Source organism: Cuculus canorus, chromosome 1, assembly GCF_017976375.1.
Source record: "Cuculus canorus isolate bCucCan1 chromosome 1, bCucCan1.pri, whole genome shotgun sequence".
Classification (NCBI taxonomy): Eukaryota; Metazoa; Chordata; class Aves; order Cuculiformes; family Cuculidae; genus Cuculus; species Cuculus canorus.
Window position 1 is genome coordinate 36163947 of NC_071401.1, and position 25992 is coordinate 36189938.

Below are 25992 nucleotides of genomic sequence, written 5' to 3' on the forward strand. Positions count from 1 at the left end.
GAAACTACCAGATGGCTGGAAACATACCCCATGCTCCATGCCACCACACAAAACACTATCCTTGGCCTTAAGAAGAAAGTTCTATGGTGACATGGTACCCTGGAAAGAGGTGAGTCAAACAACCTGACTCATTTCTGAAACAGCCTCATAGATACTTGGGCAAAAGTGCATGGCTTTGAGCAGGTATATTGCATGCCCTATCACGCACCAGCCTCCAGCAATATCAAATGATAAAATGGACTGGTTAAGACTACCATGAGAGCAATGGTTGCTGGAACCTTCAAACGTTTGGGATAAATATTTAGCAAAAGTCACCTGCTTAGTTAACAGTAGATAATCTATCAATTCAGTTGGCCCCGCTCAATCAAAACTTTTACATGTTGTAGAAGGGGATAAAGTCCCTTTTGTACAGGTAAAAGATATATGAGGATATGCCACTGGCAAAAAACTCATCTGTGGGATTGGTTTGGTTTAAGTACCTGGCTGCACTTGGTGGGTGATGCATGAGGATAGAGAAGTCTAACGTGCACCTCACAGAGATTTGATTTTGAGTGAGGATAGCCAATTAATTAAATTGCATAATGTTAATTGCTACGTATTATATTAATGTCATCTAGGTTAATGAAGAATTAACTTTGATGAAACCAAGCAAAGTGCATTGGTTATGGAACCAGAACGGGTTTCAGCAACCAGCACCCAGCAACTTCCTTGAGATCAACACCTTCAGCCCACAGACAGTGAACATGGGCTGCGCCATATACATGAGCTGCAAGCTCCAGAAGCAGCATGCAACAATTCAGTACTACACACAATCCTCCTGCTGTGTCCAATGTCATCCATCCACTGCACAGCACTGAAGCCCAGTCACATTCTGCCAACTGAGGGACTCTGCACCATCTCCTCTGCTCTGAAAGACTGTTATGACAGATGGAACAAAAAGTCGTGGACTATGTGAACTCACAGACATTTTAGAGGGATGGCCAATAGACTAAGGAAATTATATCTGTGTGTATGCATATTAAAAGACAGGAAAAGCTGTGGTGATTAATCAGAAAGTGCGGGCATGAGGATGACGTGGATGGTATGGAACAAGGAGTGGATGTTTTGATTTTGGCTTGGACAGTTACTTTGCTTCCCAGCAGCTGCTGGTTTTCAGATTTAGCAGAAGAATGTTGACAATACACTGCTGTTTCTATTCTAGCTGTTGCTAAGAAATCAAGGATTTTTCAGTTTCCTATATTTTGCAGAGCTGGGATGGCTAATCCAAAATGGCCAGTGGAATATTCCGGAGCATAACATCATGCCCAGTATAAAATCAAGAATTTGACAGGGGGACACCTAGGTGATCCGGATTCTGCATTCGGTATTCCACACTCACTGCTATCCCTGCACTCCTTTCTATCACTTCTTAGGACAGACTAATGGTGAATGGTTGTATTTTAATATATAATTTATATTTTTTTCTTTTTATTATTATTATCATAATCATTCTCTATTATTTTATTGCTCTATTAAAACTGTCTTTACCTCAAACTACACGTTTTACTTTACTTCCCAGTTTTCCTTCCCACCCCACTGGGGTCTGTACGGGAGAGAACAAGCAGCCACATGATACTTATCTGCCAGCTGGACGTAAACCACAACAAAATTAAAAGCTTTAGGTTACTGTGAACTTCTCCTTGGTATTGATTCTTCAACTTAAAATAAAGTTTAGAAAGTTGAATTCAAAGAAACAAGTAATAAGATGTTCTTAGTTGCTTCATGACCCTTAAAGTTTTAATATCTGAAAAATAAAACTCAGACTCAAACCTAATTAATACAAATGAATAGTAATAGAAGATAATCTTTTGTACTTGAATATTTTACTTTCAAAAAGCACTGAACAAATGTTGACTTGCACATATATATCATAGCTTTATTAAAAACAATTATAATGAACAAGGGTTTATTTTTCAGCAGTCTCACAAACAAGCATATATTATATCTTATATATTATCACCCTATGTTTCTTAAAAGGCTCTAACCTTGCTTGCCTGAAATTAATAGTATTGGATCACATTCTTAATGCTGTAGTTGAGCAAATTATCTCCATTACTTCTTTTTGTTATAATTTTCAAAAAGTCCTACATAACTGTTAACCATAACTCTGAATAGCATTTAACTTGGACTTCCTATTTAAGTACAAGATAATCTGTTGTTAAAAAAGTTTCATAATAGGTCTTGTTGAAAAACTACTCTATAATTCACGTTTTCCAAACGGCCAGCTGATCTAAAATCTTTTAGTTTCTGCTTTCTTCAACATACCTATCTTTTTCTTTTACATCCCTAAGTAGTTCTCCTGAGAAGATTAGTTGCACTTCCACAGTTCAAATTCCTTTATTTTACCTGTTCTATGTACTTAAGATTACCTATGGTGGTGTTTCTCCTTTAAATTTTCTCTCAAGAGAATAACTAAATGAACATGATTTTTTCTGAAGTTATCAGCATCTTCACATGGGGGCTTCACATGGCATAAGCCAGAGATAAGAGAAGCACAGCTGTCCTCAGGTGAGTTAACAGTGGACTCATGCCAGGACAGTGTCAGTGCCGGGAAAAAAAACATACTTTAAAAAATGGAACTGAAGCAATGTTAGGTGGTAGCTTAGTTCACATAGCCAGAGAAAGGCCGTATTGCTCCTGGAAATCCAGACAATACCCTGACAGTTATACTGAGAGGCCAAAAACAAACAAACAGTACAAAATCAACCAACAACACAGCTAAAAACAGCTATGCAGACTGGTTTCTGTCTTAGCTGTAACTGGACACATGTTGGATGGTCAATGTTCAACCACCTAGACAAAACCATTAAAGTCAAAAGGAAGCTGAAACTCGAGGTGACCAAATAATAGCTAGAAAAAGGGACGATATAATTATGTGCAGGTGAAGATGAGAAACCCTTCAACTTCTGGCAGGAAATTGTCCAAAATTTCATGGACATAAGAGAGAAAACAGAGGCAGTGAAGATGCCAGGCTTGCAGTAATTTATCACAGCTGATAAATATACTCAGGGCTAGTGGGCCTCAGTCTTTGGAAGAAGCGATTGAGAACTTCATTCGCAGATAGAACCACTTCTTTGTACAATGCAATTATGAATAAGATCAACCTTTAAGAATTTCACACAATCAAGATAAAGAACTTTACAAGCTAGTGTTGAAAAGGAAATTGAAATACAAAGAAAAAAAAGTAGAAAATTTATTACCATGATGAAGATACAAGGGCAAAACCCAGAGATAAGCTCATCATCAACAGCTGAATACAAGGAAAAGATAAACCACCAATGCTGAAATAGGGATGAAAATAAGTAAGAACACAGTCAAACCTATATTTGGATAAGTCATTGGGTATATTGATATATCAGAGTGAATGTCTAAATGACAGGTGAGATGGACTGTAAAGAATATGCAATGAACCGAGTTTTGAAGTAAAACAATTTGAGAAAGAAGTTATTGCAAACATGAAAGGAGACAACAATACATGTACAAGTATTTCTAATTGTTAAAAAAATTGAGGAGACAACTATAAATATTTGGCAAAGACAAACTTAATGCCAAATTGTTAGTATTAAAAAAACAAATAAGAGTTAAAAATTTTAAATTTGTCTGACAAAATCTGGGATCATCAAAAAAATTGAAGATGACACTAAGTAAAAGAAAAGCAACTGCTATATAAATCAATGAACCTAAGTGTTGAATATTAGGTGTTTCAGACAGAAAAAATACTGGAGAATGTTAAAGCATGAGGCTTCTACAGAAAACTTCCTCCTTCATCTCGTTCATACAAGCAAAAGTATTACCTTACACTTCTCTAACAATGCAGGAATTTCTTTATACACGTGCCTAATCCTCTTTCACAAATCTTTTGGAAAAAAAAAAAAGTATATAGCATAGTTTGGCACAAAAAGTGCAGTCGGGTAAATATTAAGTTTTGTAGCTAACGTACAATTGCCCAGGCCTGATTTAGAAATGTCTAATAAAAGATGCCAGGTTAAAAAAAAGGATTTATTTGTAACAATGATTTCCAAAGCCCTATTATTTATTTCAGAAATCTCAATTGTTTTTTAGTACAGATATCTTATTAAACTAGGTTATATCAGGATTTAGTTAGCACTTTTTATTTTTCTTCTAAAAAAATCTACTATTGCTTAACATCCCAATATTTATTTCTAATTTATTATTTCTGTGATTCCAACTCTTCTTTCACTAGAATACTTGAAAGACTTATAACATATGTGATGTGAGTTTAATTATCGCATTCTTACAACATTCAAAACCTTACCAAGGGTCTACAATTCATTTCTTGAGCGTGAAGACCAAAAACAGGAAAAAATCACAGACAAATTAAAAAAGAATTACAACAGGAAAAGGAATGCAACAGTTCTCCAGTGCTTTATCATCTTATTTGTGTGGTAGCAGATATTTAATCAGTATATTTCCAGAACACAATTTCTTCTTTGCCCAATCAATTTTGGCAAAATAGTTCAGTGGTTTAGTACCTTTATCATCTCTTATGCAAAAGACTCAAAGGAATAGACTACATGATATAATTTAGGTAAAATGAAATTTCTAGGACTGGGTAAGACTACACAAGGAAAAAAGTTTTTGAAGAAACTTGTCTGAAATGCAAAGGATCACTGTTGATGGCTAACATACTGGGGTTTGTTTCAGATGAAAACCAAATATACACCTGTCCCCAGCAGCAAGGCTTGAATAGTGGTACAGCAATAGTTTGTCAATGAAAATCCATTAAATACATTACTGCATTTTAAGTATCAGTCATGATTAATAAATCTAAATAGTAACTATTATATCAGCTTCACCAAAACCAAATGAGCAACATTACTAAATTATCTACTCCTTAAAAACTGTTTGATATGATTACAGAGACTACTCTCAAAAGGAAAAAAAATACTGTAAACCAAAACCTTTTCCTCAGAAGGAAATCTGCTAAACAATTCAACATCACTAACTGTTTTAAGTCCTAAAGCAACTTAATACCTATTCTGCACCTTGGAGAAGGCAAAAGGAAAAAAAATAAAAAAAGCCCACCAAAAAACTAACCTTCTGTCAACAGTCACCTACAAAGATGATCATCTATCTAAAACCCCATTCGTCTCAGATAGGTCTCACATTGCAAGCATGCTGTCATTTTGACTACTCATTTCTAAACACAAAGACAATCTTCATCAAGTTTTATAGAATATATTGCCTAGTATCAATCACAATCAATGCAACCTTCAAGAAAATAACATGAAGGTAAAATTATTTTAGGAGGAAGTTTATTGCACTGAGTACAACCAAGAACAAAACAAGAATAATAGTAAACAAAAAACAATTGAATATTTAAATTAAAGAATAATATTTAAACTACAAGAATACTTCATCAAGAATTTAAGCAACAAAATCGAACACTCAAAATAACACCAATTTAAGATAACACCACAAAGCTAAGCTGAAACAATAAGATGAACAGATTTAATATAGTTTTCATTAAACAGTTCATGGATGCACACGAGCCAAAAAGAAACCAAAGCCAAAATGTAACTCCACAGTTATAGGTGATAATATCTATGTTCTAAGACATCAGCCTAGAATAAGTGAAAGAAATAACGTACAGAAAAATAAAGTAATTGATCTAGAGAAACCTTTAAGTCTGGAAGTGAAGATAAGGGTAATAAAAGGATTTATTTCACACTGATGAATGAACAAAAAACATTAAAGTGCAAAATAACATAAAAAGTAGGGGATAAACACAGGAAGCACAAAAGCAATCCATAGAGTCAACTACAAAGAAAAGCCAAAACCCAAAGTCATACTCATGAAGGGAGCCTGAACTGTTTAGAGTCATGCCCTCAATGTCTTTAGGCCATCAACAAAAGTTAATTGACTTCAGTTGAAGTAAAGCATACAACAATGAACAGTCACAGCATGCTGGTATCTCAGGAAGGGTCTAGCTGTTTCTTTCTGAGTACCAAATCTTGACTTTGAATTCAAAGCCAGAAGGATAAAAGAAGGTTCCCATTAGATTTTTTTTTATTATCACATGAATAGTAATTATCACTTTATTCACTACTTAAAGCTTTTGTTTGGCAGTCTAATTTTCTTTCCCCCTTAGTCACAACTTTAGAGAAAATTAACATGGGATCTCTGAATTTTCTGAAATCATAACTACAAGATACTACTCACCTAAAAGATAAACCTGAAGGTCTTGTATGTCATGCTTGTTTGATTCTCCTCATTTGAAAAGGAGTGCAAAAAAAGAGGCACAAACTAGCAATTTGAAGGAAAAAAAAAACCAACAGCTATACCAAGAGGACTCATATTGGTGTCAACAGCAATTCTTAAAGAAATGAGTAGGAATTCTCAGTCTGCTCCCAAGCCATAATAAAACTAAAGATACAAGAGAGTCTGATGAAGATTGAAGGTCCTTAATGAAAAGCAAATGTATAAGATTTCATATTCAAATAATAAAAGGAAAAAAAGGCAAAAAATGAGTTATTCAAAACTTCCCTCCTCCAAGAGAAACAAAAAATGTTTCACGTAAAAAAATGGTTGTAGCTTATTCTCTCAAGTCAGCTCTACCAGATGCATAAAAGATGTGACACTAGAAAAACTGTGCCTAATGATGGAGTTTGGTTTTGCTGTTTTGGTTTGGGTTTTTTTCAATTATTTGCACAGAAAACCAGGGAAAGCAAACACTTGCACTATTCAGTGGAAACCTTGTTCCTTCAGAAAAGAAATTCCATCAACTTTTGAGATGCAAGCATCATTTCATGCAACGTTTTTCTGACTTATCACATTGCCTCAATTTTTTAAGAGAAATTTATCAAATCAGTTGGGCCACATTCAGCAAAACTTGATCTACAGTACTACTGGTCTAGCTATTCTCATCAGACAGACAGTCCCATCTAACTGAATTGATACATTTGAAAGAAACAGAGTTCAAGAGCAAAACAGAGCAGAAGGACAGTGGAATTAAACAAATTATTGTTTAAGACTTATGAAAACTGTGAATTAACTTACAGGGGTACTTTATAATTAATTCTCATTTTACAAAATAACAAATACGTTGTGCTGAAAGGGGAGTAATTAAAGGATTAATATGACTGAACTAAGTAACACAAATGCTTTCAAGAGTGTGTTCAGAAATTTTATTACTCTTAACAACACATGCAGCAGAAGAGAGTTAGACGATACAATATTATACTGATACCAGGAACACTCACTGGTTATTGAGCAGACATTTTGCTTGCCAACTAAAGTACTTTTTCAGACAAAATTGATTAGGATACACAATTCTATAGTTGTGCAATATTGAAGATACAGCTAGCATTACAGAGACAACAATATGGTATTAAAAACAGTGTCAATAAAAGTTCAGATACTACAGGAGCCTTTCTGAAAGCTTTAGAACTAGAGATTTATCCTTTAAATACAAAATAACACTTGTTACAATGGTTTGATGACAACAAAAATGAAAAACTAAACACTTTTTCCCACAAGCCAAGTTTCTTTCCAGATGACATCTTAAGTATTAAAGACTATAGAAAAACTAAAGAGAATTTGACAAGTTGGAAGGTATAACTTAAGTCAAAGTAAATTAATTTTTTAAATTATTGAAGTGATTCTTCAGGGGTTTGGGGTTTGTGGGGTTGTGACTTATGGGGTTTGGGGTTTTTTTTCAAGATACATTAATATATTGATGCATCTTAATTTTATGTTGATTACCACAACTAAGTAAACAAATGTAGGAACTCTCATTTATAAAATTATGGATTTAAAATAGAATTTCCACCTGAAGAACTGATTCAAACATAATAATCATTACCAAATTATCTCTTTCTAAAGCTCAGTAATATAAACTAGACTGAAAACAAGCCTAAAATTTGTTATTGTGAAATCTGCCTTTCTGAAACTACTATTATTTTCTGAATTGAATAAACAAATACTATAAGAAAACAAGTGAAAAAATAATAATTCCTCTGACTCTGAGTTCTTTATAAGCAGAGGAGTTGAAAGCATTAGCTTCATGTATCATAAAACAATAAAATATGTTTTGACTGGTTTCTTTTGGTTGAGGAAGTATACCTCATTTAAAGGATTTCAGAGACCTATTCAATCATGTGGTCACAAGTTCATCAAGTAAAGTAAGGTTAAGATACAGATAAACTATAAATCATCCCTTGAATGTCTGATAAAACCTCAAAAAAAAAATAAAGAGCCAAAAATGTAATTAGCTTTTGTAACTAAGAAATTTAAACCCATGAAAAACTGATAATTTGGTTCCAATCAGAAAACTATATATGAAAATCTTGGAAAATAAAAATGTTAAAAACAGTGGTGGTCTTCCTCTTTTCCGTGTGTACTCCCAGAGCGTAGTTAGAAGACAAGAACACAGAAACCAGTATTACATTAGATGTACAATGACTGTTACTCTTGTTAAAGAGAGATGGAAAATGAACAGCAGTAATAGCTTTCAGAAAAAGCACCCCTTCAGAACTAGTTTTGTTTTACAAATACCTGTACTCAAGGCTGCCTATATCACATCTGTAAAACAACAATTCAATGTAGTGTTGTCTCCTGACCAAACCAATGCTCTTCAGCTGAATAGCCATTACTGGTCTTATACCCTATACCGGTACTCCAGATGTTCCAATATTTAACCACAGTTCTTTGACAACCACAGATATATACCAACAGCAAGTGTCTGTTACAAAAGCATGACAGGCCTTTTCCTGAAGCCCATAGATAGAACTATAAGAATTATTCCTTCCCAGGGAAATCCTCCCAGACGAAGCTAATGATGACTATCTTGGCTTGAAACGCTAGGACTGAACAAGAAAAATCAAAGACTTATATCTATATGCACGTAGGAAAAAGAAATAGCCTTATTCTATGTTTGTCTGGATGAAATAATTAACAAATGTAAATAATAAGCTAAACAGAAATTACAGCTAAACTATATTTCCAAAAAAAAAAACATGCCAACACTGAACTAGCAGTATGTTCTTTTCTGTCTTCCATTCTTGCGTTAATTCAACCAGGGAGATATTATAAATGTATCTTCCTGCTGGGAATTGAAAGACTGACTACAGGACGTATTATAAAACATGGGAGGCAGAATAGATAAACATGGTGACAGCTACAGTATTTTCTTCTCACTTACATAGAGAACAGAAAGAAAATCGCCACTGTAGAAAATGTCACTTTACAAAAGTAAAGCCAAACTATTTTAGCTATAGAAATTCAAAAATATCCCTGTATTTCCCAAAGAACCTTTACCGCCACGGAAAATACCGCTGATTTTTTCCTTTTTCTTTTTTCGTTTGTTTTCTTCTGGTAAACAAAATTATTTTTTTAAAGAAAGAGAATCTCAAATCATTCCAATTGTAATATTCCAACAATCAGGCCTCCCGCATCTGTGGATATGTCCACTAAAAATCCAATTAAAAGGCAGCACTTGTACTCCTCCTTCCAGTCTGAAAGCTCTTCACATTTAGGAAGAAGCAGTTGGTATTGTTTCAATAATATTATATTAAAACTGTATTACAGAAAAAGATTAAAAAAATGATAAAAAAACAGAACTCACCACAACTCCAAACTGCTCCGGCTCAGACAAATTATTATACTCATTCTTGAACTTGGACAATGCATTCAATTGTTCTTGTTCAGGAAGATGTTTTATTAAATTCTATCAAGAAAAATAAAATAGGTTTAAATATCTCAGATTCTATATTTCCTTTATTAATGTAGGTAAATGGTATAACAGCTTTTCATGCTGTTTTAGAGAATTTTAATTATTATTCCAAATGAAATAAAACACACACCTCATGCATCATTTGAAACTGAAGGAAACCTTGAAAAAGAGAATTATATAAGTGCAAACTGGAATAAACAAAGAGCTTAGAGGTGGAAAATGTTCTTTTCATTTTCATAACCTTAAAGTATTAATTTCAATGCCAATATTAAATGAATCATTGAATGAAATAAAGAGGATTATACACTGATTATACATATTGTCAAAGAGATGACAACTCATGTTTGTTCCTGCAAACATTTCTTCAAAGAAACATCTCATCATTCAAATCAATCAACAGATAAGCTCCTTTTAAAGGAAAGTGAAGTCCAAATAGCTCAAAGGTTAAAGATCTTTGAAACCAAAGTGACAACAAGTAAGGCCCAAAGTGCATACAGGAAGGAAGGGAGCGTGCTGAACATTGTACAGCCTCCTCCGCAGGACCCTAGTTTGACATTCCAGTATGGTGGAATTTCATTTTACAAGTGAAGTACACAAATATAAATTTGCTTTATTTTTACCTTTGAATACAGATTACTATGTGTTGCAGTACCAGTCACAGACTTGAATGCCAAAGAGCCTTAATGTCACAAGCCATTTTAGATTCTCTCTACTATCTGCATTTATTTCTGTATCTTCACTATTTGTATTTATTTCTTCCCTAATCAACACACCTGTAAAATCATATGCTTCTGAAAAAACAACATCTAACTTTATCTTTCTGGGATGTTTCAGTAGGGACTGGTACCCATGTCTCTAACACACTTTCAGGTATGCTGTATCAGTTGTCTAAATCCTCTGTAACTGAAACCTACGCTACATTACTAGTAGATTGATAGTAATTACCATGGGCCATTTATGAACCATAATAGCAATAATCTGAAGTTCATCACAGTATGTAGGAGTCCTGTCCAGAAGAGAGACAATTTCTGTCTAAAGACGTATGTTTGCAAATCTAATGGATGCCCATTGAGATGACTGTGGTACACAGCACATAACAAGCAAGGAGAGGTTGACAGAAGTTGGCTTCTTGAACTTTCAAAAAACAAGGCTCAGGGGAACATAATGTTGTCTTCAGGTACCCAGCTACAGGGTACAGAGAAGATGCAGTTGGCTTCCTCTTGGAGGTGTGCAGCAGAGAAGGCCAAGGTCACAAGTTGCAACAATGAAAACTCTAGTTAACTAAAGAAGAAAAAGTTTTTGACCACGAGGGTAGTTCAACACTGGAAAAGGCATCCAGAAAGACTATGGAGTCTCCAGTCTTGGAGATATTAAAAAATTAACGGAAAAAGGCCCTGAGCAACGTGCTCTAGTTGACCTGGCTTTGAGCAAGGGGCTGAATTAAATGACCTCCAGACATCCCTTCTAAATTACTCTTCCGATGGTTCTGTAATGAAGTATTTGCATTTAAATTATTGTCTGAAATTCCTCAACTTATCAACCCTTAAATAACATCATGAAAAGAAGAACACAGGCAACTTCCAGCAACTTTCGTTTCCACACAGAAGCATACTGATTTTGTGCTTTGAATAGAATAATATGGAAATGGAAAACACTATCTAAATAAGCTCTAGGGAAGAGAAGTGATCACTGCGCATACCCTAAGGAAAGATCCTGCATTGTACCAGCTCTAACAGGACAAGGAGAAAGCAAAGAAGTCCAATCAAAAAAACTTAAATGTTTTTCCACCTAATTTTGAACAGAACAACAGATTTGTTCAGATAAGACAGAGGCAGAACCAAATTACATTAAAAATTAATAACTAGAGAAGAAACAGAATAGCACGTTTTGTTGTTGGAATATATACCTAAAACATATCTCAGTTTAGGTGTGGACGATAGGAATGCAGAAAACAGAATATAAATTTGGCTGCTTCCATTAGAAAAAATGTGTTAAAAATACGAAAAAAATCTGTAGTTCGCAGAAAAAAAAAAACTTAGTGGTTTACTAGCCAAAAGTTTATGTTAAGAGGCTTTTGAGCTACAGGTTTCTATTTAATGAGAAGCTTACTTTGAAATATCAGGATTTAAAGTGTCAATTTCCTTACCTGAATCATGGACTCTGACAGCTGTGTTTCATCTACTTCCAAGATCATCATTTTGATTTCTTCATAAGGCACTCGGAAGGAGCCAAGGAAAATTGCTAAAGCATAGATTAAACACGTAATGAAGAAAGCAAGACAACACAAATCCTTTTACAACTTACAAAACACCAATTAAACAGTCTGTAGAGTCTATGGGTCAACACTACGCAAAGTGTAAAGCCCAACTTTACTATTTTTTCTGTCTTAAACATTTGTATTGCTTGAGGGCCTCATCTGTGGTGCTGGATTCAGTGGGAGGGGAGGAGGAGGAGTAAGCACCATTCCCCCTCGCCTGGCCAAGCTCACTATCCTGAGCCAGCTGCTATGAGGGCACTGCCCTCACCTCCTCACATCCACCTGACTGCCCTGGAAAAGCCAGACCCTCCCGAAGGAGCTTCTGCAGAGACCTCGCAAGGCCACCCCACATGTGCTGATGGGGCATGGACTGGCCTTAAAAAGGAACTTGCAAGGAGCCACACAGCATGTTCCGCCGTCACTTCAGCTGGATCAGCCTGGACCACACAGCCTGGAAGAAGCAGCTGCTGGAGTGACAACGTTTTCCCAAGGAACTGCTGGCTACCCACTGAAGTGGTGACTTTCTTTTTCTCTTTCTCCCCCTCTCTCTCTCTCTATATATATAAATACATATATAATTTACTGTGTTTTCTTGACTAGCATCGGTATGCGTTGGATCAAATCAGAGTGACCTTGGCTGGGTTCAGGGATTAGAACAGATTGAAATCTGTTTTTTGCAACTTTGGGAAGTTGCCCCCCCATATCTCGGCTGTGCACCGAAGCATTCTCATCTGGTTATTTTGGTCAAAGCCAGAACAAATTTTTCTTTTCATTTTCACCCTGAGAGTGACCTTGTCAGCTCTGGATCGCTGCACAGATAAACAAACCAACTTCTTTCGACTGTGCAGGTCGAAAGAAGGCCCAGACACTAGCGTGTATCTCGTGGTTCCGGGGCATGACACAAAGTAATATAGGTAAGATAAAATGTATTTTTAACCCCTGTTCACCTATAATTCCAGCCTTCCTGGAATTTCTTAATTAGTTTGTTATGTATACCATCCCGCATCATAGAGTCCCTCCATAAGAAGTCAGTGACAACTCTACTCTGCAGGGTAATCATTGCTGTGATAGTATTTAGTGGCAAGCTGACAATTATCCTTTTTTTTCTAATGCTCTCGTCAGAGCTTTCTCATAAAAACAAAAGCACCATGAGAAACGAAACCCACACGAACAGTTAAAAAACAAAACGCTCCTATAAAAACTGTTTATTTGCTCAGCATAATTCAATCATTTCGTATTATGTCTGCTGGCATTTAGGAACCTATCCTTCATAGCACTCCTATCTGCCAAAACTTTATCATCTTTATTTGCATATTATTGCATAATACTGAGTATTGTCTTCTTTCTATAAAGTACCTGAGAGACTGCTAGACACCTTGTAGACATTATTGTCTTTTTTGCTAGGGTAGGCGAGGAGTTAAAGAGATAACCTTTAACTGTTCTTTGGGTCTTCTTAAATATGTTTCAGTTGTATCAACTCACATGTTTAGGCTAACACTAATCACAGCACATATTCTCACATGATTTAAACAAGAAGTGGTTATAGGGCATTCAGACAAGAAAGACATTTTTATAGATCATTTATAAAACATTTATTTTCTCATAAAACCAGAATCTACTTACATAGATTCTGTGCAATCTTTGGGTCCAAAACTTTTAATTCTTTGATTCGTTTCTTAATGGATTTCTTTTCTTCAAAATCCTCTTCCTCTTTTTTTACTGACAAAGTAAACACAAATACAGTCATTGTTAACTCTTAATATTTAGACAAAACATCAATGAATTCAGAAAACATATTTGCTATCAAGCACAGTAAACTCACAAAGAAAGGAACATAACAGAAAATACAGACAAAAAAATACAGAGGATTTGCATTTATTACTTGCATTCTCAAGATCTTTGCTCTTCAGCCAAGTTTGTCAGCATGATAGCATTCAAAAGCAAGGTGTTGGGGTTTTTTTAATATGTAGAAGTTGAATAAAGATGCTAATGTTAGTTGTACAAATCATCTGAGGTCACAAAAGTCATATTTACAATACCATGCAACACACTGCAGTCAGACTGCCCAGGTTAACATTCTGAACTGCACTTTAACAACAACAAATCCGAAAGAAGATATGCCACTATGTCGCAATAATAATCAACAAAGAACCAACACCAAATTTAAGTATTTTTGTGACCACTTTTGTCTAAATATATGCACCAAAATTATCAAAGACCACCAGCTCATTAAAAAAATTAAATTACCTTAGAACATAAAGTATAAAATATACCTGTTTTCCTTATCTCCTCCAAAAAGATGTATTTTTAAATATATGATGTAATCAACTTATTAAGAAATACCACAAAGGCAAAGTCATTGTATAAACATACATTAACGTTGCTGGAATTTCAGGCCTATTCTTACTTTTCAGATAATAATTCATACAAATAGAATCTCCCAAATGCATTATGTAAGCTGAATGTATTTCTCATTATTCACACACTGTCATAAGAATTTCACTTATTATAACAGCATAGACTTAGGAATGCAGGAACCATTCCGATTACTATGCAAACAAACAAAAAAGACCAAAACCACACAAATCTTTCCCTAAATCCAATATGGTTGCCCTTTTTTATTTTCTCCTTTTATTTCATTTTCTCTTTCTTTTCTCCTCTCTCCCAGCACAAATCTTCACTGCTAAATGTTATTCACCCAATGTATTACTATTGTTTGCCTCATTCTCCATTTCACAAATGAAATTAGTTCCAAGTTTTTACAGTATGATTGTTCCAAATTAAGTTACACACACTTCAGATACTAAGCAGTAGAAAATACATGGTAATAAAAGTACATTATACTGACTTCAGAAGGAGATGTATATAGATAAGAAGTCTTGTTAAGAAGAGATAGGATTACAGTTTCTATCTCGCTGATTATTCTTAGCAAAACCAGATGTAACATGAATTATCAGGAGGATTTCCCTAAGATGAAATTACTTCCGTAAATATTAAGAGACATCTTTAAGAGCTATGTCTGGCTGGATGGGCCCAGAAAGACCCGGTTGAAGATGTCTTAGCTTACTGCAGGGGAGTAGAACTAGATGACCTTTACAGGTCCCTTCTAACACAAACCATTCTATGATTCTTAAAAAATGTTTTTCTAAGCATAATAAATTTTGCCTAGGATTGGGACACAGGCTAAGTGACCTCTTGTAGTCTTTTAAGTTTTGTTGTCTAGGATACTACCAAAGAAATAAGAACTTAAAAACCTCACACAGCGATTGAAATAACTGGATTCTAGTCTCTTCCAAGTTGGGGGAGAGACAAATCTGAATCATCTCCCAAACTGCTTTTATCACCTACACCTGCGAGGCAGCATGATGCTCCTCTTGAGGATGTGCTGTAGTGAAGAAAAGAACCTGGTATTCTCAAAAATGAAATTACTGAGCTAAGATATAAAACAGTTCCTTGGGATAAAGACTGATAGCCAGGGTCCTGGCAAATGGGTTACAAAGCCATAATTTTGTATTTGTCTGCACCCTACCCACAACTGGGTAGGCCCTGAGTTGGCCCTGAATTTCTTTTGGCCCTGATTTAACAGAAATTTAGCATTCTCCAGGCCCTGGAAAAACAACACTGCTTACTAAGCATATGAAAGTAAAAGACGTAGGTTTCAACCACCAATGTAAGAACTCAATATCCTCAGTTCAAAAGGAATGGAATGACATTTCAGCTACTGGATAAAAAGCAGTTCACTACTAAAGCTTGTTTTTTCAGGTTATACTTTAAGAAGAGCCCCTACTGAACCCAGAAGAGCATGTCAGAGGCTACGGATCACAGGATCATGCAATTGCTTTCTTCTGCTGTTACATGCTTTAATAGACTTCTTGAGTTTCTTACTGGCTACATGCCAAAAACAGTCATTCTTAAAAGATCATTTTGAGTTGCCTGCCCTATCAGTACTAGAATTGCAGATTCCACTAGGTGACCTGGGTAACTCTGTAGCATAGGTTCCACGGAATCTACATGCCTTACTCATTGGAATGATAATGAAAATACAGCAATGTTTTACGGCTACCTTGGAACTTTGCAAATTATCATTTTACAGGAAACAAAATTAATTTACTTAATAGTCACAACAAAAAGTGAAATTATCAGAATTTGTTAATTTACCCTGACAGCCTTGCACTAGGACTGGAGCATCGCCCACACAAGGACAGGCTAAGTGATTTGGGGCTGTTCAGCCTGCAGAAGAGATGGCTCCAAGGAAGACTTATAGTAACCTTCCAATGCCTGAATCTAGTGGGATGTCCCTGCCCATGAAAGGGGGTTGCAATTAGACTATCGTTAAGGTCCCTTCCAACACAAACTATTCTATGATTCTAGATACTAAGAGGGGCTGAAATAGAAAAAAAAACAAATATGTCTGCCTTTTCCAGCACTTGAAAGCAATATTTATGCATTACAAGTCTTGGAACAGAAATAATACAAAGACACAAACATACAAAAAAATTGGCAGTTAAACGTGCTATTTTACCTCCCAACTTTCAAATCAAGAAACAATGCTGCAAATGAACCAGCTAATTCTCTCTGGAATCTTTGCTCAGAAGGGGCTTACAGACAATGTTAAGGCAATATCTAAGGCATTACAACTCCGAGGATAAACGTGTAAGTATAGAACATATTTAGCCTAGGAACTCATGCAGGAATGGTATGCAACAAACTAAGTTACTAAGTTACTGCAAACTTACCTGATACTTCAGGAGAATTCAGTTCACATCCTTATGTAGTTGGCAGCAATAAGAAACAGAGGATACATATTACTTGTCTTCCCTATTGGAAATATTGTACTTTCCAATGAAAAGTCTGATAACTTCTAAGGCCTGTAGAAATTTTTACCTCATTTATTTATTAAATTATAAAGTAGAAAAAAAACCAAACCACAGAGCTACAAAACTATTATCCATTTCCAACAACAGCAAGATCTGAACAGGTGAAATAAGTATCAAGATTAACAGGATATCAAAGAAAATAAGCCATTAGGTTTTCATTTGGGGAGGGCACTCGACCCAGGAGCAGGGAGGAAAGTATATAAAGGACAGAAAATGGGAATTCATATTAAACCATTAACTTTTTCAAAATCAGGTCTTATTTCAGGCATCGTAAAGCTAAAAAAGGAATGTTACATATCAAGAACCACGGGACTCTTACAAACATAACATCATAGCTGGAAGCCTGTAGAATAGCATTACATAAATAGAAATAATAGAAATAGGTGGACTCAATCCAGAGATCTCTGAAACAATTTCATTCTTGGTAGGTGCCACTGAAATAGTCTCTACATTAATGAATTGTTAACCATATTTCAATTTCTGCCACAGGTCTTGATATAATCTGTGCATCTCTATGATAAAGAAAAAAAAATCTTCTAAAATACATTATCCTACTGAATAAAAGCAAAATATCCTTGAAATACAGTCTTCAAAAGGAACGTGCAGATCTGAACATTTACTTTAAAAACTCCAAATTCCTACTTCAGATGAAGCTTGAAATTACACAGAAATTTACAGAATAGTCTAAGTCACTAAGTAACAGAACGTACAGAAAATTATACAAGACCTTGCACCTTTCCCACCCTTTTAGCTGTGACAACAGTCATCTTGCAGTCTGTCTTCACTAAAAAATGAAAGAACAAGCCTCGGGTCACAGACTCAAAGTATATACCCATACTGAGTCTCATTATGAAAGTAGATGCCTACCTCACCCATTTAGAAGTCTAACACTTAGAAGTAAATGATAGCTTGTGCCCCATATTGTAGTTGGATATTCAACTTAAAAACTTGCACACTTTATCTCCAAAGAGTTATCTGGAATCAAAGAAATAGATCTTTAAAACAAGGTGAGGTTGTAGCTAAATAACAAATCCTGCAAAACTTCTTAGTTATTCAAAGCAAAAATATGGAATAACTTGAAATAAATCACAGGATTATTGAGGTTGGCAGGGACCTCTGGAGGTCATCTGGTTCAACTTCCTTACTCAAAGAGAGCCACCTACAGCCAGGAGCCCAGGAGTGTCTTCAGGCAGCTTCTGAGTATCTCAAATGATGCAAAGAGAGTCCACAACCTCTGTGGACAATCTGTGCCAGTACTCAGTCACTATCACAGGAAAAAAGTGTTTTGTGATGTTCAGGAGGAAACTCATGTGTTCCAGTTTGTGTCCATTGCCTATTGTCCTGCCACTAGGAATCACTGAAAAGTGCCTGGCTCTGTCTTCTCGCACCCTTCCTTTAGGTATTTATTATAAGATCCTCCCGAGTCTTCTCTTCTCCACATTAGAGCCTCAGCTCTCTCAGCCTTTCCTCTTAGGAGAGATGCTCCAGTCCCTTCATCATCTGTGACCCATTGTTGGACTTCTCTCAGTATGTCTATGTGTCTCTCTTACTGGGAAGCCTCAAGCTGGAGACAGTACTCCAGGTGTGGCTTTACCACTGTTGAAATCAAGGGCCTGACAAGGAATGAATGTCTTCTGGCCAACTGAACACTTTTAAAGTCTTTTAAAGACCTGGATTGTTTTAATAGCTTCACAGCTACTGTCTCACAATACAATATAGAAAAATCAAAGGAGTTTAGTCTCTAAAAAAGGACATCAATAAGCCTGTTTCCTAGACCATGACCCCACACAGGTTCCATCAGCTCCATCTGCAGATTCCATACCAAGTTGCAGGATTCACCAGCACAGTTATTTGTGGCAATCTCCTTCAAAATAGTAAGCAGGTTACGAACTAGATCAAAATCTTTCTGCAATATTGCTGAAAACACCTATTTGCTTTTTTATAAAGCCAAGGACAAAATGAGGATACGGGTACTGCCCACAACAGTAGGAAGAATGCCTGAATGCTAAGGCCAGGAAGCTGGTAAATGTTATTCTTCCCAAGTAGAACAATCTAAGGCTGTACCAACACAGATGTTGGCCTCAGGCAGTTCATCATCCCTAACAATCTAATCCAGCCCTTTTATGTGGTAGAGGCTATGTTTCAAGTACTATGAAGAAGCTTTCATAAGCCTCATCTTATTTTATACCTGTATATATGTAAAATTCAAAAAATCAGTATTAACTATAAAAATAATATTAACTATGGTAGGATTACAAATATGTTTCACAGGTTTACCTGCCAGCTTTGAATCAGAAAACATTTCCATTACTTTACGTCAAGCTGGAGTGCAAACTCCAAGAAATTATGGGTACTTTGTATTCTTCATGTTCACTACAATAGATATGCAAGAAATATAATGAAAAGGTGCCAATATATTTCAAGTTCCTGTTTATTCAGGCCTCTGTCCTTTTCGACAATTTCTATTCATTGATAACCCATAACTTTGGAATGGTAGTGACTGCAATAGGGAATATTTCTTAAGTCCTACTGTTTGTTTTCTGAGTAGTTTATAAGAGACTGTCACTTCTTACCTCCCTCAAACATGTTCAATCATGCATATGTGCACTCTTGCTCCTATATTGACAATGGTGGTGTTGAATTGCTGCAGTTCACCCACACATCATAACTCACGCTTCATGGTAACTGAAACTCATACATCACAATAACCCATTCAAAGCAGAGGATTTTATCACAAATAATTTCTCAAGGGTACATAAGAACTGGCATAATTTATAACAGTAAGCTACAAATGTAATCAGGCGTTTTATCTCTGACAGCCTATGGCAAGGTAATTCAGAATAATGTGCCTCTATAATCAGCTAATAAATACATCTAATGATCAACTTTATAGACATTTTCACACAAAGCCTGCCTATGAATCAGCTGATCTTTTAAAATATTTTAATTTACCACAAAATAATCTTCATATTAAACTTGTATAATTATATAATTCACATGAGAAAACAACAGAAGCATACAATACGTATGAGAGTTTGAGAGTAATTATAATGTACTGATACTTTTTCTTATAGGTCTCTAAAAAAATTTAAAATTAAATAGAACATCTTTTGACATAATTTTAGCACCATGCATCTTTTATATTACTTAATATAGTCTTTTAATTTTCAGTATATACATCACATTACATCACGGTTTGAAGAGGTGGACCAAGATAAAAAAAAAAACAAAACCAGCAGATAACTAAGATGGACACATAAGGTCCTTGTTCGCAAGAAGACATAATAGTAACAGGTATCAACATAAAAAAAGTATTGGACAAGGAGCCAGCATGGGTAGATTAAGTGGGACAAGGCAACAGAATGAACAAGATCACATTAAAAAAAAAAAAAGTTAGAATAATAACAACACTGCTTCCTCCAGAAACCTCTTAAGAATAACTAGGCCATGTTGAATCAAAAGTCAATCTCTTTCAGAGATCAATAAGATGCATAGGAAGAACTACAAGAGCAAGCATACACTTCTTAGCAAGTCTTTATATATTTGTCTTTCATAGGTTGTCCAATTCCAGAGCAAAGTAATTTCATTTAGTAATCCTCCACAGATTCTTCTTCCATGTGTTTAGGTAATTGCTTTTTACACTCAGTAGTTTTTAAACATTGATGAAGTCCTTCAGCACAGAGTTCTCTTTCTTAATTATGCATTGTACAAAGAAAGAATTGCTTTTATTTATTTTCATAATCTTCATCAGTTTTGCTGCATCTCTACTATACCTTTTATTAATGAGAGGAAACAAATGGGGATGGGGACACACCTTGAACTTGTACACTGACACATCTTTTTTTATTATTATTATTTCATTTTTCTTTCTTGAGAGTTCCCAAAATCCTATTTGCTTTCAACCAGTACTGAGACTAAGATTTTGTCACTATATCAGTAATTTATTAAATTGTGAACTAATCCTACTCTTTACTAATGATTATATACAATATGTCCACCATGGATATCAACTTTGCTATTCCTAGACCCTCAAACTCCAGAGACCTTTTTAAATACTGCCATCACATTTGTCACCTTCCTTCCTTTCTTTTGATGCTGGTATAGATTCAAATAATAATTTACACAGCACAGTTCGCAGCTCAGCTGTTTCATCCTTCAGTTCCCTTAGAAGACTAGGTTGAATACCAGCCAGTCTTAGCAATTTGTTACTGTCCACTTTATTGACCCATTCTAAACTTCCTCTACTGACCATGCAAGTTGCGATTCATCTTCCAAAGCAGTGCTTTCTGCAAAGACCAATGTGGAGACAACCTCACTACTCAACAAACAGAAATTATTTCAAGCTTCAGCATTTGCAGGTAGGAAAGAGGAGCGTTACTCAAACTTACTTCTTTTCCAAACAGATAAGAAGCAGTAGATCATAATTATATATCACATTTTTTAAGTTGTTACCTGTGTACAAAATTCACTAGTATGGATATTTTTAACACCATAGCTCTAAGCAACGCAGTAAGAATTAGAGCAGTATTTGAAACATTCTGAAGTCCCTGGAATTTAAATACAAACATCTACCCTTAAGTAAACTCTGAATGAAAAAGAGACACTCCAAAATGTGGCTTCTGCTTCTTTAGGTTTTATGTAATATAAGATAAATATCATTAATACCTTATTCCCTAACTATGCTCTGTTGTTGTTCACAAGTAAGACTACTGGTTAAACATTTTTTTAATCTTCTAACAAACGATTCATTACTTTGCTTGATATCTCAACTCTTTCAGCTTCACTAAATAGCTTGTAAAAATTGGACAAAAATTGTTTCTAGATCAAAGTCCAAGGTACAAGCTAATTTTAGATCTCACTGTGCATTTTTTCAAACTCATACTTGAATTCACTACACTGTTGAAATTGCTTCATCAGAATCTTTACTTTCAATGTAATACATACATTTCCAGCCCTTGAGTTTCAAAGACTGAAAGTCTCGATCAAGCATAAAGCAATTCAAGTATTTGGCCTTCAGCTTCTCATACAACAGCCACCTTTGTTCAAGTTAGGTTTTAAATTCAAAAGCCCACATTTAAACAAGGTTGACTTGAAGATTACAGTTCCCTTTAAACAGACCTTAGGACTGCACTTAACAAAATAACTTTCAGTGTCTTGCAGAATGAAATATAAGCTTATACATTATAACTGCTTAAAAATACAGAGGTTGATAAAAAGTAGGGGATGTTTTTGCAAACCTTCCTCTTATTACTCATTTCTGTTAACATTCCAATAGAAAATAAGCTTTAACAAGCAATCTTGTGAGAGGAAAACAAGAGCACGCTTACAAACTCATTGGACAAGCCTCCTAAGGTTACTTGCAAATCATTACTTTATCGCTGTCATTATTATTTTATCACTGCCTGACCAGTAAGATCCTTGAGGCCATTTTCTCCAGTTAGACAGTATTTTCATAACATTCTCCAGGTCACTTTCTATGGCCACACAGAATTTCCCATACAGAAAGAGATATATAGTGCAATATATTGTAAAGCTCCTCCTGAGTTCTGCAAAAGCCTTCTCTAGTCTGCTTAACTGCCTCATCAGAGCAATTAACTCGTGCCACAACCTCTTTTGCTTATTCCTCTCAAAGTCAGTGTTAAGTTTTCCACTATTAAATTTTCAAATAATACAAGAATTCACGTCCTTAAAGTCTACAATTTTACAAGTTTTCACCTGTGGACCATAAAAAAACAGAAAGTAAAGCAGGGAGGAAAAAACACACACACATACTCCCCCAAAACTCAACTTTGTAGAACACGGCGGCTAAAGAGGTAGTGGGATTGTCCTGCATGTCCTGTATAAAGCTTTGCCCTACACCTAAAATTTGCAATTCTTTTTTTAAAAAGAGTACTAAAAACTACACTAAGCCGCAATATAATCACTGAAAAAAATGTTCATTATTCACTAAATTAATTTAATTAGCAAGAATTTTTGTGTGTGCGTTTCACGCATATACTGTGAATTACAAAGCAAAGACAAGCCAGAATACTTTTCAAAACAGAAAAAAATAGACTGGTTTCAGATATAAATGATAAGTGCACAAAATGACAATCGATTCCATTACTTTCAAGTGACCTAATTGCCCTGAGAGGTACAGACAGACCTTGTCTGATTAATTTCTATTATTTAACACACTACATGCTTAGCAGCTCAGACACACGTACACTTTTATGTCCATAAATATATCAGCCTCCTTGTTTTGTCTTGGTTTTATGCAGTATATATAGGACAAATTAATTCATTTCTTTGTACTACTGCCAGTCTTTCAAGTCATATGCTATTCCACCATGAAAGATGGAAGAAATTTAGAGGATTATGGTTCTAGAGTGACTTCAAGGAAGATAGTCAAAGAGTTCACTATATATTCACAGTTGAAATACCTTTTATAAGCATATTATATATTTACTGCTCAGACAGCAATCTCTGGCACACAAAGCTGAAAGATGGCACCTACTTTGAGATCTGAGTTTGCCAGCAAAGAGTGTAATACTCTGTTCAGTGTACATCAACTAAAAAGTTCTTTGGTTAAACTACAGAAACACAGACTTTACACTTAGAAAGACAAACTGTTTTCCCATTTAAGCCATGTTGAGTGTGTGTCACTTTAAATCCAGTTATTTGGACCATGACACATTAGGAAAAATATGCTATTTTAGCCACAAGTTCCTTTGCTGTAAATTTTTCTTTCCTCACGCAAATTTTTGCATCCATTTAGTTAAAAATAAGTATTTACAGCAAACATTCAAGTGTCTACACATCAGAAAAAAAAGATTTTTAAGCATTAGCTGATATTAAGAAAACTACACAGATCACCAAATGAAACACTGAAGCTTCCGTATACCATATAATTCCACAAATCACTGTATGCAGATATAGTAGAGCACTGCTGGTAACATTCTTCCCCTCACACACTCAGCTTTTACCTTGGCTGCATATTCCTACCACTTCTAAAGAAGCCAGCATAATAATAAGGTTGATTCAGAAACTTCAGCTCTCTAAAACGGCAGAAAAATTACCAAGCAAAAACCCACAATAATAAACAGGTTTTTACCAAACTAACAAGTCTGATCAGCTTGTGGGGTAATCTAAGAGCACCAGTGTGGGGCAGATCACATAATCAGGAGCAGGGCAGAAGGCATCAGTCAGGTGTCTTCCCCTCAGCATCAATGAACTGACACGTCTGCTCAGTTCCTCACAGAGCACCACCCCATGATGGGATGCAGAAGCTGGTGGCACATTTGAAATATGGTTTTCCACCATTTTTCTTGACACTTTATACTGACCAGCAGACTTTTTATCCATACGGTGATTGCCAGAAGCTAGTTTTCAGTTGTAGCCGTTCCCTGCCCCAGTTGGCTGCACAACCATGTAAGCACGTAGATCAAACAAGAACGAGAATTGAATCCGCCTCCTAGCAGTACTAGATTCACCTGCCACTGAAATACGGTACAAAATAAACTCACAAAATTGGCTACCATATTAAGTTATAAACAGAAGTTACACATTTTTAATTTAACATTTATTTTTACTTCAAGGTTGTGTTTCTCTCAAAAGAGTACACAGTAACCCCTTAACAAGGAAAACACTTTTCATAATTGATTTGATCTTCATTTGAAAATTTAAGGTTAACAAGTACCGTCTATATCTACAGATAAGTTGAAGGCATACTTCTGACAGAAAAATGATTCCATCAAAATCTCACGTCCTTCCTTTAAACTATCAGTTTAATTTCACTTCATAAATTCATGCAGTGTTATATAGTCTTACCAGCACTTCGCTCTCAAACTCAATATTTTACTATATGTCCTTATAGACGAACGATACCTCAAGGTGTTCTCAAAAAAAAGACAATTTATACTAGTTATTATGTAAAAGCCATTTCATCACAGAACATGTATAGAACTATACACTATGTTTTTCTAAGCTTTCAGTGAACACAGACTTTCAAAGGGTACTCCACATGCTCTGAAGTTATTTTTTTAATTCTTTTCTTAACCTCTGATGTGAACTTAAAACAATTCAAGATCTTAGCAGCAGAGAAACACAGGATCAGACTTCTAACCTAATTCAAGTGACTGCATAAAAAAACCAAAATTTAAAAAAAGACACAGTAGCAAAAAAAGACGAGAATACAAGGGCAGGAATGAATGATCTGACATAAAAGGGACAAAAAGCTTACTAAACTACGACTGTCACCTCATAGCGCTGTCAATGCCTCACATACCAAAGAGGTGGGAGCAGTACTAACCTGCAAGAGGACTGCTAATTAATTTATGGGAAGAAGCAGTAGTACATGGGACTCCAAACTTAAAGAGCAGAAGACAGAGAACAGCTGGTGTATCCTGAATGAAACTGAATGAGTAAACTATGATCAGCAGTGGAGTGCCTAGTTACAGAGGCAGTGGGAGACCAAGGACATCAGGGATAATAAATAGCACTTCCACATCAGCTCTTGGAAGTACCTCAAAGCACCTGAAGCATGCCTGGAGATCTGGATAGATAACGTCTATCAACCCAAGACATCAGACACTAGCACCTAATCAGGCAGTGCATCTCTAGACCTCCAAGATGATGGCATTCATGCTGAATGGCAACTTGAAAGCAGCAGTGGGCCAGTCACATGCTTGGGTCTGAACCTTTAAAGCAAGAGTGCTTACTCCTTAAAACACCTGGAAGATGGGAAACCTGGGAGACAAGCTAAGCAACAGACAAATCACTGGGGATTTCCCATCCTGCAGCCCAACCCCTTCCTCACACATTACTGCTGCACAGAGAGAAAATTAAGGAAAGCAAGTCTATTCTTTACATGTAAATTTTTGCAACACTAATAGCAACTATGAATTGATTTAATAAAAGTAAAGTAGAAACTCTCATGGTCCAAAACCCAAGTCACTGTTACATGAAAGCACAACATATCCATTTTTATATTTTTGTTTGTTAAGTTTACCTTCAAGATAGGGAGCTCTTCTTCTTAAACATCTGTTCACAAGATAAGTGTGCCACAAGGTGTCTGATATAGGTGACTGGAAACCATTTGCAGTTTAAATTTATTCACTGCTAGTTTATACCCTTTCTCTTAGTTT

The 25992-nt window shown here is 35.5% G+C and overlaps 1 protein-coding gene across 1 annotated transcript in view; it reads right to left on the reverse strand.

Annotated features, from left to right (window-relative positions):
* Window positions 1–25992, reverse strand: part of DIAPH3 (diaphanous related formin 3) — a 223510-nt gene that overhangs the window by 112627 nt on the left and 84891 nt on the right. The window contains exons 18-20 of the mRNA XM_054056201.1: window positions 13614–13709; window positions 11880–11974; window positions 9626–9727 (exon numbers count right to left, since the gene is read on the reverse strand). Coding sequence (XP_053912176.1) covers window positions 9626–9727; window positions 11880–11974; window positions 13614–13709 — 293 coding nt within the window. The remainder of the gene's footprint in view (window positions 1–9625; window positions 9728–11879; window positions 11975–13613; window positions 13710–25992) is intronic.